We start from the raw sequence: 11882 nt of genomic DNA, 5'->3' as shown, positions 1-11882 counted from the left end.
GTGATCAACAGGGAAGCCCAGAGTGCTGCAGTCCACGGGGTCGCAAAGAGTCAGACATGACTGAGCAACTGATCTGAACGGAACAGAAAGCCCAGGCAAAGCAACTAAGACCCAGTATGGCCAAAAATAAAGCAAAAAAAAAAAAAAAAAAACCAAAAAACCCAGATTAAAAAAAAAAAGAAAAACACATGTGGAACAACAACAAAAAAGATGGGGGGACTCTTAAAATGTAGGCAATACAGTAAAATGTTTTAAGATTCCCAGGCAGAAAAGTCAACACTCCAACCAAACTCAGAGAGCAAATGAATTTTATTAATGAGTGATGGGGCGAGCCCACGGACTAGCCCAACAGGATCCTCTGTTCATGGGATTCTTCAGGCAAGAACCCTGGAGTGGGTTGCCATGCCCTCCTCCAGGGGATCTTCCCAACCCAAGGATTGAACCTGCAGCGCCTGCAATGCAGGTGGGTGTTTTTACTGCTGATCCACCGGGGAAGCCCAAAATGCTGGGGCATATTTACTCAAATCAACAGACAAAAGTACCTATTCTAACAATCCAGGCACAGCCCATTAACCATGACAGGCCTCAGGCAAAATGCTCAGTGTGAGAAATAACAGGGCAGCCCTCATTCTGAATGGATCCCAGGAGGGCCCTCCCCAAGGCTCCCAGATTTCCCTCCTGCCCCTCCTTCTCTCCTTCCAAAACCAGTTCTCAGCAAATGGAGTCATTCCCTTGCCTTGGCCAGTTATTATTGTGACAGGGATTAAAATATTAAACTGAAGAGATGGAATTTAAATGACACCTGGAGAGTCACTCTGCGTGGGTCCAGGTGGGCTTTATACATCAGTTAGGCTGAAGGCCCACCCTTGTCTCTTTCTAATCAGTGTTTCCAGCGTTCAGTGGAATAAGGCAGTCATCTCCCTGAGTCTCCGGAAATCCTCCCCCGCAGCCAGCCGTTCAAAAAAGGTCAAGGCGAGAAACTCCACACCTGATGGCCAAGTGGCTTTTGGACCCAGTTGCGGGCCCCTCCAGGGCACTGCAACCTTCCGTCCAGAAAGCTCCCCAGGTGGCGCTAGTGGTAAAGAACCCGCTTCCCAGTATCGGAGACTCTAAAGACGCGAGTTCGATCCCCGGGTGGGGAAGATCCCCTGGAGACGGGAAAGGCAATTCACTCCTGTATTCTTGATTGGAGTGTTCCATGGACAGAGGAGCCTGGGAGGCTACAGTCTGAGGTCACAAGGAGTTAGACACGACTGAAACCACTTAGCGGCAGCAGTCCAGAAAGCACGGCTCTGGGACGGGAGGGTCTTCAGCGCCTCCGCTCCACTCGGGACTGGAGAGTCGGGAGGGGAAGGAACCCTCCAGAAGCCCTGAAACGGGTTCAGAACGTCTGAACCAGGCACCACCCAGACTGGGGGGGATTTCACACAAGCGGAGGAACTCGGACTGGACAGGGAAGCAGGAAGATAGGTTGGACGAGGGTACCTTGTAGCTGGGTGGGGGGCACCGCCTGCGGGGCGTCCCTGAAGCGGGCCCACCCTCCTTCCCGGGGGAGACCTCTGCGACCCTCCGCACCTGGACAGGAGGGAAGGCCATCTCCTCACAGCCCCCGGGGCGTCCCCAAAGCGACCTGCGTCCTCACACCACTGATGGCCGGCCGGGAGCAGGAGAGCTGACGTCAGCGTTCAGGGCGCTCGAGAGGCTTTGGGGGCCACCCTGTCCTCAGAGCCGCGAGCAGGAGGGCAGGCGACTCTCTACCGAGGACTCGCCCCACTTCCAGCCGGGGTGGGGGAAGGGTCCGGGGTGCGCCTTGGTTGGGGTGGGAGGGGTCACCCCGCCACCCCCAGAGAACCCCCGGCCGGCCCGGGGCTACGCGTGGGGCTGAGACCGCGGCAGCACGTGGGCGCCTCGCCCCGCGTTTCCAGCCCTCGACCCCCACCATTTCCTCCGCCGTCTTAGCAACCCCGCGTGCCCCGCGGCGCCGGCCTGCGGACTCCGCGCCCGACCCTTACCGCGGGTCCCTTGGTGAACCTGAAACAGCCGGGAGCTGGGCGGTGGGGGGTGGCACCTGCTCGATGCGATCTCAGCGCGCACGCCGGCGGGCAGCGCCCCAGTTTTCCAGACGCACGTGCTGGTCAGCGCGCATCCCACCGAAACCCCCGCGCTTCCGCCGCCGCCGGGTCTGCGGGGCACGTGTGCGTGTTTCAGAGTGTGTGTGTGTGTGGGGGGGGGGGGTCATGACCGACACTGGGGGGTGGGGTGGTCTCCCGGGGTCAGAGTGGGTCCCGCGCCGCCGCGGCCGCAGGGGACCACAGACCCCCGGGCTACAGCGCGCTGTGGCGAGGGGAGCGCGCGGCACGCCGTGCACTTCCTGTTCGAAGCGCGCCGCCATCCACCGCCCCGCGCCGCCAGCCTGCGTCCGGGCCAGGCCCGGCCCTTCGCGGAGTCCCGGGCCCCGGAGCGACGGAGGCGGGGGGACGGAGCGGGCGCCCGGGCCTCCGCTCCCCGCGGGGCTCCCGCGCGCTCTCCGGCCTGCCGCCAGCAGCCGAGCTCGCCGCCGCGCCGCGGTCCAATTGCGCAGAGTCTCCGCGTTTGCACCTCCTCTTCCCCTCCTCCTCCTCCCTCCCTCGCCCAGAAAGGGGGACGGACCTCGCTCCAGGCTGCGGGCTGGTTTATTCTGCGGCCGAGGCTCACGTTAATATATATAGCGTCTCGCTCTCGCCAGATCTTCCGCTCAGGCTCAGGCAATAGGAGGGCTGCTTCTCAGTGTTTAACTGCACCTGCCTGTCCGATTACCTCTGGGAATCGGGGAGTGGCGGGGAGCCGGGAGGGTGGGAAATGTTGCCTCGCCTTGCCAAAGGAAGAAAACTTTGTCACCCGGCGGGAGCCCGCTGCCACGCGTAGCCCGAGCCAGGACGGCCTCGGGCTTCGGTTCTGCCTCGGACGATCCCGTAGGAGGAAGCGGACACGTGAACCCGGCGGTCCCGCCGACCGCCACCCGCGGCGGGCCCGAGGTCCCTGCCCCACCTCCCTCCCGCGGAAGTCCCCACGCGGTGTCTTCAGGCGGGAGGGGACAGTAAACAGCGCCCGCGGCCGACGGCGGGGGCCGGGCACGGGGAAGGAGAGGACCGAATTCCAGGAACGGGTCACCCGGAATTAACTTCGGCTTAAAGTTATGGGAAGCGCGGCCATGGACACCAAGAAGAAGAAAGATGTTTGCAGCCCCGGCGGGAGCGGCGGCAAGAAAAACAGCAGCCAGAAGCGGCGTTCGCTGCGGGTGCACATTCCGGTGAGTCCGGCCCCACGGGGCCTCCCGCTCGCCGTCCCCCGCGGCGCTCCGAGCCGGCGCGGAAGCGGTTAACGCGGGCGGCCCTGCCGCCGTGCGCGCCCCTCCTGCCGCTCCGGGGACGGCTGACGGCGCGGGGCCGAGCTGCGCCGCCGGGCTGGGGCTCCCTCTCCCGCCCCGCCCGCGTGCCTCCCGGGCCGGGCGACCCACCGTCTGCGGCCGGGCGGGCTGGGCGTAGCCCGGGATCCCGCCGGGTGCGGGTGCGGGGGGCGGTGCGTAGGGTTGTTTTTGTTGAAGGAGGACCGTGTGGATTGCGCTCCGGGGAGGTGGAGCCGCGCGCCGCGGCTGGGGACCGACGGGAGGGGCGGTGGGTGGGGACAGCGGGGGAGGGGGGCGGCGGCTGTGTAGCTGCGCCCTTAAACGGACCCCCCTCCATCCCGCTCCCCAGCACCCAGCTCCTCATCTTCCCTCGGGTGTCTCTGGACCCGGGGCGGGAGGCTCCTCTGCAGCCGGCCCCAGTGCCTGACCCTGGGAGCCCATTTCAGGCATTTGGAGGCTCCAGACCCCCTAAGGCGTGCAGGGCCCTCGCGAACTTCAGCCCTGGTCACGCCGGCCGCCGGGCCGGACTTTGGCGACATCGATCAGTCTGCAGCTTGACTTTGTCCGGCTGGAGGGCGTGGCAGGCTGGGGTCGTGCGCCCACCCTGCGGTTTGCCTGCCCCTGGCCCCCCGCAGCCTTCCCTAGCCACTCCATGGGTGGGTGGATGGGGGGTTGGTCTGATGCTGAGCCCTGCAGCCCTTACCTGCACCTGAAGGAAGCCCCCAGCTGGGTCACACCCCCAGCCTTCACTAACCGAGTACACATGTGTCCAAACACACACACAAGAGAACTTCGTGGAGGATGTAATGTTGATGATGGGTGACCCGTCTTGGGCACAGGGCTGCCTCCCACCTCACCTTGTTACAGACACCTCCTGGAAGCTAATCCTTCCTGACAGCCCCTGGGGTGGGGTGGGGGAGTGAGGCAGGGGAAGGTGGGGTGCTGGCCAAGCATTTTCTGCTGGGAACTCTCTTGGGCACTTCACTCCGGTGTTTGTTGACTGCGCTTCCTTCCCAGTCCTGTGTGCAAACACTGGCCAGGAAGGTCAGGTACTGGGGGAGCCCCAGACATCTGATGGGTACTTCAGGGAGCAGCCCCAAGTTGGGACAGGTGGCCAGCCCTCCCTGGCAAGGAAGAGCTGAGGGAGCAGGTGACTGGGCCCAAGCTTGCAGTGTGACCACCAGGGTGGTGACCCAAGCTTGCAGGAATAAGCATGCCTTTGAAAAAATAAACATCCTATTTGAAAATGAGATAGTCCTGTTTACATTCCTAACGTGAGATATTTTGAGCCATATTTGTAAATGAAAAGTTAGACACCAGTAGGCGAAGCCTCCCTCTGGTAGTCTTCACTTGATGGAGCCATTTAACCACTCAGCTTCTCCTGTTTGTCAAACAGATAATAGCTTTGCTTTGTCCCCCTTTCAAGTCTGTTGATACAAAATAACTCGCGGGAAAGCTCATACCAGTGCAAACTGTTATATGAATGTGTGGCTATTACACTTAGATCAGAGCATCTACTTTAAAAGAGAGAAAAGAAAATGACAACTAGTGCCCAGGCCATATCCTATTCAGGCTGGTCTCAAATGGGCACATGTGTGTAGGGCGCGCTCCGGAGGGGTGGAGGGCAAAACCCAGAACCCCGAAAAGGACCGAGCGGCCAAGGTGTGACGGCGGAAAAGCCACGATAGAGTTGGAATCCTCTCACCAGCCCTCCTGCTGCTGGTGATGACTTTGGCTGCTTTAGACGTCGTTCTTGGCCCGATGCAGCCCTTACAGAAAGTACCGTTCACTCAGTTATTCCACAGCACGTGGGCTGCGCTCCTTGATGGTGAGATCCAGGGGGAAAGGAGAGGGCCTCTGTCTGTGCTTTCACAGGGCCTGCATTTACTGTGTGTTTGGGGGCAGGGGCAACCAAGAGGGTGTTGTCACTAACAACTAGTAATTACCTGTGGGTCCCTGTGCTGGGCTGGGTAAGAGTTACATGCCAGCTGGGAGAATGTGGCATTCAGACAGATGTTTGCAGATGACAGGTTGACCGGGGCAGGCGGTACCTGCTTTCAGAGGGGAGAGAAGGGAGAGATGGCAGGGCATTGACATGTTCAAAGAGACTCTGCGCCCAGAGGTGGTAGGCAGGACAGAGAGGTGTCAGGGGCATGGTGGGGGATCACCCCTGCCAGGGAACCAGCTTGAGCCCCTCTCTGGAGTTGGGATGTGTGGGGCTGTTTCCAGATCTAGCAAAGGACCCCTTTTTCATGGACGAAAGGGTTTGAGAAATCAGGGTAATCGGAAATACGTGAAGGTCAGATCAAGGAGAGCCTTTTATCGGCCTTGTAAGATTTAGCAAGTAGAAATACTAAATGCCCAGTTAAATTCGAATTTTAAACACTGAACAACTTCTTAGTGTACGAATGTGCCAGGCACCATTTGGGATAAACTTATACTAAAAGAAAAACCGTCCGTTGTTACCCACAGTTCCACTTTAACTGGCCTCCTGTGTCTTCTCTGGGAGTGCTTCCTGGGAGTTAGGCCCAGGAATGAGGATGCCCCCCCTGGAGCCCTTGGGAAGCTCAGTAGATGCGATGGGTGTCCTTCCTGCTGCGCCCAGAGCCCACCCGGGGTTCCCTGCAGCCTTGCTGGACAGCTCCACTCCACACCACGGCTGCTCACTGTCTCTCCGCTCCTCAAGGACGTCTCTTGAATAGTGGCAGCTCGCTCAGCCTGAGTACAGGCTGGAGTGGAAATGTCGGGGTTGGGATTATGCCCCAAAGGGGCAGCCCTCACCAAGGAGGAATGCAGGTGGGGGAAAAGGTTCCATCGAAGCCTCCAAGGGTCCCAGCAGGACCCAGCCCCGGTTGCCCAGAGTGGTGGACTTAGCAGTCATTCACCTGCTCTTTCTGTCTGGCCTGACTTCCTTGCCTCGCCTCCCCCGCTCCCTGGGATAAACTACTGAATCCAAGTCATTGTCTCACTGTTTTGAGGGGGAATTTCAAGTCAGAGGCTTCCCTGGTGGCTCAGACGGTAGAGAATCTGCCTGCAGTGCAGGAGACCGGAGTTCGATCCCTGGGTCGGGAAGATCCCCTGGAGAAGGAAATGGTAATCCACTCCAGTATTCTTGCCTGGAGAATCCCATGGACAGAGGAGCCTGGTGGGCTCCAGTCCGTGGGGTCGCAAAGAGTCGGACGCAACTGAGCGACTTCACTTCCACTTTAAAGTAAGAAGCAATTAAAAGTGATGACGACACCACTTCGCAGAGCAGAGTTATGGGGACTGGGCTGGTGTCAAAGGAAGCGATCAAATGCTTGGGTAAAAAACCCAGAGATCAGCATTTGAGGGCTTGAACTGTAGTAATGATAAGAGAAAACAGACAGAGGCAAGATGGAAGATGGTCAGCCGTGGTGGCTGATGGATGGCAAGGGATTGAGCTGGCTTTAGGATTGCAGGACGTTTGGTATCAGGAGCCGGTTCTTGGGGGAAGATTGTGAGTCTGTCACGGCCCAGGTGGACTTGAGCAGCGAATCAAAGGGCATCACTTCTGCCGCCTCCCCCAACACCTGGTGGTCATTGGTGTTCGTTTCCCAGGATGCTCGGGATTTTAAAGAGCGGCTCCTGGAAGATACCGTGGCTCTGGCAGTCCAGTGGTGGGGTCCTTTGGTGGCGGCCAGTGACACTAACTGTGGTGTCCAAAGCAGCTGGGCTTTTTTTCTGAAATGGACATGACTGGACTCAGTCTCCAGCCTCACATCTGATGCGTAAACAGAACTATGACCAAGGATGTTGGGGGAGATAATTGCAAACCTCCATCCTAGGCTCTTTAATCTAGATCTTTCTTTTTAATTTATTTTACTTCTTTGTTTTTTACTTTGTAATTTTTTTTGGCTGCACTGGGTCTTCATTACTGCAGGCAGGCTTTCTCTGGTGATGGTCAGTGGGGGCGTCTCATTGCAGTGGCTTCTCTTGTTGGGGAGCACAGACTCTAGGGCGTGTGAGTGCAGTCGTTGCAGCTCATGGGCTCAGTAGTTGTGGCTTCCAGGCTTAGTTGCTCTGAGGCACGTGGGTTCTTCCCGGCCCAGGTATTAAACCAGTGTCCCCTGCATTGGCAGATGGATGCTTAACTACTGGACCACCAGGGAAGTCTTTTAATTCAGATCCTTAACCCTCTTTTACCCTGCTGTCCTGCCAGCAGCATAGCACATGCTGTGCCCTGAGATAATGGAAAAGAGGAATCAACTTTAGGGGCTAGATTAAGGGCTGAGGTGACAGTGGGTGCTGGAGACCCACAGTTACTAACTAAAGTAATTCACTAACTGAATTCTGCTGAAGGGAGAATGGCCCTTGGGCCTGATAGAGGGCCTTGCTTGGCTTCGGTCTCAGAGTGGGTCACCTTTGGGGGAGACCCTCTTAGATCTTGTCCGGGCAAAGGGGAAGAGGGAGAGGAGAGGAACGCCTGTGTGCAGGCTCCTCTGGGGCTGCCCTGGGCCTTTAAGAGTAGCAAGACAAGCGTAGCGTTCAGAGTCGTGGTGTGCTGGCACCTCGCCTGGGTTCTCGTTCCTCCGCCTTCATCCCTAATGGAAGGCAGGAGCAGTCATCCAGGTGGTGGGAATGCTTTTAGAAAAGAGCTCATTAGAAGCCTAGCTGTGCCTGGCCACCTGCCAGAACCCTCTGCCAGAGCAGCCATCGCTGGGAGTTACCATGTGCTTTCCTCCTTTCTGTCCGAGAAAAAGAATGTGCCCTGTTAATGCGCAGCCTTACTGTAAGTGGTGACCGCTGGCTGTCTTTTTGACCGTCTTGTGGGACCCTGGGACTGTTCACAGGCCAATGATGGGGTAGGAGGCCGGGGGGCAGGGAGGACTTTGGAGAGAAGGACCCACGTGGGGGCCCGTGGGGACACAGAGGCAGCTAGGGGAGGTCAGCCTCGGTCCGAGACAGTGGCCCAATACTTACTGCTGCCAGAGTGCCCAGCCCCTGCATCTCCTGGGAGAGGGGCAGCAGAAATCCGTGTCAGTCCCCAGAGACAGCCTAGAAATAGAGCCAGGAGCAGCTGGCCGGCCTCAGAGGTCATGGAGACCCAGCGTGGCTTGGGCCGGTCGCTGGGGACATCTTTGCTTGTGGTGTCTCCCGAGGGAAGCCTCGTGCTGCCTGAAGCCCAGTGCCCTTCTCCTTGTAGATGGGCCTGGGACCAGTAGCCTCCATCCAGCCAGATTCGCTCTGCTGGGCAGGGCGTGAATGAGGGGGCCCTGCCCGGGACTGGGAGCTGCCTTCTGCCCCGCGCAGGACTGCTCACTGCCCACCTCGCTGCTGGAACTTCCTGGACTAAAGCCTCGGTGAAGGGAAAGCGGGTGCGATGCGGCAAGGTGCGGGGGTTTGTGTCATCTTTGGCCTTGACCTTGGTCAGCGTGTACCACCTTGAACAAGATGCGTTAGGGTTTAGGACAGTGTTTTTCCAAGTGCAGCTCACAGACCAGCCTAAGTCGATCCTCCCAGTGTTTGCTTAAAATGTACATCCTAGGGCTCAGTCCAGAGCTGCTGAATCAGTGTCTCTGGGGCGTGAGACCTGTGGTTCTTTGTTTCTGATAAGTTTTCTGGGTGACTCTCAGGCCACCAGGGATTTAACAAAGAATTGCTTTCCAACTTCCTCAGTGTGTGGGCTGTGACTCTTGCGTGTGCTGAGTCGTGTCTGACTTTTTTGCGACCCCATGAACTGTAGCCAGGCGCCTCTGTCCATGGGGTTTCCTGGGCAAGAGTCCTGGAGCAGGCTGCCATGTCCTTCTCCAGGCCGGTCGTCCTGACCCAGGGGTTGAACCCACGTCTCCTGCATCTCCTGCACTTGGCAGGCAGATTCTTTACCACTTGAGCCACCGGGGAAGCCCCCTGCCCCCATGTTATTCTTTCTGTCAGTCTGTCCATCCCCCCATCTAAGTATCTGTGTAGCTATCCATCCATCTCTCTAGCATCTGCACTCTTCCACCTGCCGTTGAGAGGAGAGACTCTTGGCTGCTGACGGTAGAACAAAGGTAGAGTAGTTTTGGCTCCCAGATAAAGATGAGTGTCCAGACAGGCCCCCAGCCCGAGTACTCGCTGGTGGTCCAGCCTCTTAGACCTCACTGCATTGTTTCCTGACTTTGCCCCTCAGTGGCTTGATGCATTTTGGGCACCCTGAGCACAGGCTCTTACAGGGCCCAGAGCGTGGTATTGGAGGAGGCAGGGGAGTCAATCATGGAGCCCCCGGAACTGTTCTGTGGCTCCGGGGTTTATGAACGAGGCCTGGCTGTCTCTCTGCAGCTCGCAGGGTGTTGGCTGGACTGACTGTGGGGTGGGCTTCATGTAGCGCATCGGCTGAATGCACAGCTAAGCACAGTCCAGCTCTGGGCCTGTGGGGGGCACGGGTAGGCAGATAACAGATATAGGGGTACCCTTCCCGGAAGATTCCACCCTACAGACTACGCGTGGATCTCCATGGACCAGCTCACCTAGTGACCTAAGCAGAGCACCAAACACGTGGATTTGCAGAATCACACATCCAGTGACTCACAGGCTGGGTTCCCTGTCTCATCTTCTTGTCCCCACTTTACAGCTTGTCCCCAGCTGAGAACATGCGCATCCCCTGTCCCATGGTTGGTGACCCTATCGTCACGTCTAGCCTCTGCTGCCCTGGGCCCACTCTTTCCTAGCACCTGTCTGTGGAGGGTTCAAGGTCCTTGGTAAACCGGGCTCTGAACACTGCCTTGTGGCCTCATGATAAATGCGATCATTGATATCCTGGGTCATTATTGCGCCAAAAGGACATCGTGAGTTCTGTGGTTACAGCAGCAGCGGCGGCCCCACACATGTGTGTTCAGGGTTGTGTCTTTCCACACATCATAAACTTGATCTGGTTCTCAGCACTTCACCGGTATCTTTCCCTGCCTGTTTCCTCCTCCAGTAAAAATATAGCAAAACTGTCTTCTATTACTGATCTGCCCCCAGGGGTTTCCCTTTTGACCCAAGTCTGACTCCAGAAAAACTGGAAGCACGTCTTAACTTGCCAAGGGCTTTTCACCTGCTCAGACTTCATTCTGTTTAACTTCAGCACATCAGCTTGTGTCTTCTGAAACCATCCAGACACGTAATTGTGCTCTTGAACGATGCTGTTTCTTTTTTTGTTTGTTTTTTGATGTTCATTTATTTGGCTGCCTTGCGTCTGAGTTGCAGCACGTGGGATCTTGGTTGCAGCAGGCAGGATCTTTTGATGTGGGGCACAGACTCCAGCTGTGGCACGGGGCCTTGATCGTCATCTCTCGGGCTGAGCTGCCCTGAGGCAATATGGGGTCTTCGTTCCCCGACTAGGGATCAGACCCACGTCCCCTGAGTTGAAAGGCAGAGTCTTAAACCACTCAGCCACTAGAGAAGTCTCACAGGATGCTGTTTCTTAACTATCTGTTTTTCTTCTACTTTTCCCATCTTGATATATTTAGCTCACTGCCAGCGATGTCTGTTTCTGGGCACTATTTCACTTTTATGGGGTTACTCAGGTCACCAAACAGGCCACAGACCCTGGAAGAGCTGGGTTAGAATGGCCTTCCTTCCCCATTCTCCCCCATCCACTACCCCCGCTCTGACCCAGAACAGTGGGTATCAACACATGTGAATGCCTGTGACTCCCACCTCTTTCCAGACAGTGGCCCAGCCCATCTTGATATCCCTGGACAGCAAACCGAATGTCAGCATGTGGTCAGAGGCTTTAAGATAAGGGACAGACAGTGGCTGATGCCGTGCTGAGCACTGGAGGTGAAGAAGTCCTTCATTTGCTTGGTCAGTCGACCGTGACCTTACTGTCAGACGGGCGGGGGAGCCTCGGGAGAGGCTGCGTCCCCACAGCTCAACCCCGGGGGATTCTTAGAGAGACCCCACTGTGCGCTGTGTGCAGCTGAGCAGAGGAAATGGTTGAGGGCTTGTCAGCCGGGCTTCCCCTCCAGGGAAGGCTGGTTTAGCCCCGCGTCGGAACGGTTAACCCCAATCTCGCTCATCTCTTTCTTCCTCTGCCTGCTTTGAAAATGATTTGATCCGCATCCTTCCCTTCCTGTTGACAGGAAGCCCTTCTCTGCCAGCTCACGGCTTGTCACACACCCATCAGATATCATCCGGGCTTTGGGGCTCGTGCCAGAGCCTCTGTGTGTTGATATACTCTGACCTGGCAGCAAAGTCGCTGATGAATGGACAACAAAGACCACTTTGCTCTGGGTCACCCCCAGGGGTGGTCCACCCTTTCTTCCAGGTGGCTGAGGCCGGGTCTTAGCTGTGGGAGGCGTGCAGCCCTGCCCACCTCCTGCCGGGACCCGTCAGGGGCTCAGTGCAGAGCTGGGCAGGTGGTCCTGGGGGACCTCACTGGTGCTGGGTTGGAGGGGGGACTGGAGGAAGGATATGACTGGGCCAGAATTTTAGGATGGGGGCCAGCTTCTCATTTTGAAGGAAATAGGGAGGTAGGTTGCTGGGAGCATATTTACAGCTGGGCACCCTTAGG

At 57.5% G+C, this 11882-nt stretch overlaps 1 protein-coding gene and 1 long non-coding RNA gene across 4 annotated transcripts in view; one reads left to right on the top strand and one right to left on the bottom strand.

The window, feature by feature from the left end:
• Positions 1-291: 291 nt before the first annotated feature.
• On the bottom strand, positions 292-2732 carry LOC133072652 (uncharacterized). Its single transcript, XR_009696783.1, has 4 exons — positions 2650-2732; positions 2013-2182; positions 1576-1809; positions 292-1370 (listed from the first exon to the last, which is right to left on the bottom strand). It is a non-coding gene; the product is annotated as an uncharacterized LOC133072652 (long non-coding RNA).
• A 3-nt stretch (positions 2733-2735) lies between these two features.
• PRKAG2 (protein kinase AMP-activated non-catalytic subunit gamma 2) overlaps positions 2736-11882 on the top strand; it is a 296870-nt gene continuing 287723 nt past the window's right edge. For 2 of the 3 annotated variants that reach the window (XM_061166155.1, XM_061166154.1), the window contains exon 1: positions 2736-3289. In XM_061166155.1, coding sequence (XP_061022138.1) covers positions 3176-3289 — 114 coding nt within the window. In that variant the 5' untranslated portion in view covers positions 2736-3175. The remainder of the gene's footprint in view (positions 3290-11882) is intronic. The other variant, XM_061166157.1, reaches the window with a different exon arrangement.

This window comes from Dama dama, chromosome 18, assembly GCF_033118175.1.
Source record: "Dama dama isolate Ldn47 chromosome 18, ASM3311817v1, whole genome shotgun sequence".
NCBI lineage: Eukaryota > Metazoa > Chordata > Mammalia > Artiodactyla > Cervidae > Dama > Dama dama.
The sequence above is the reverse complement of the archived record's forward strand: the minus strand, read 5'-3'. Positions and strand labels throughout refer to the sequence as shown.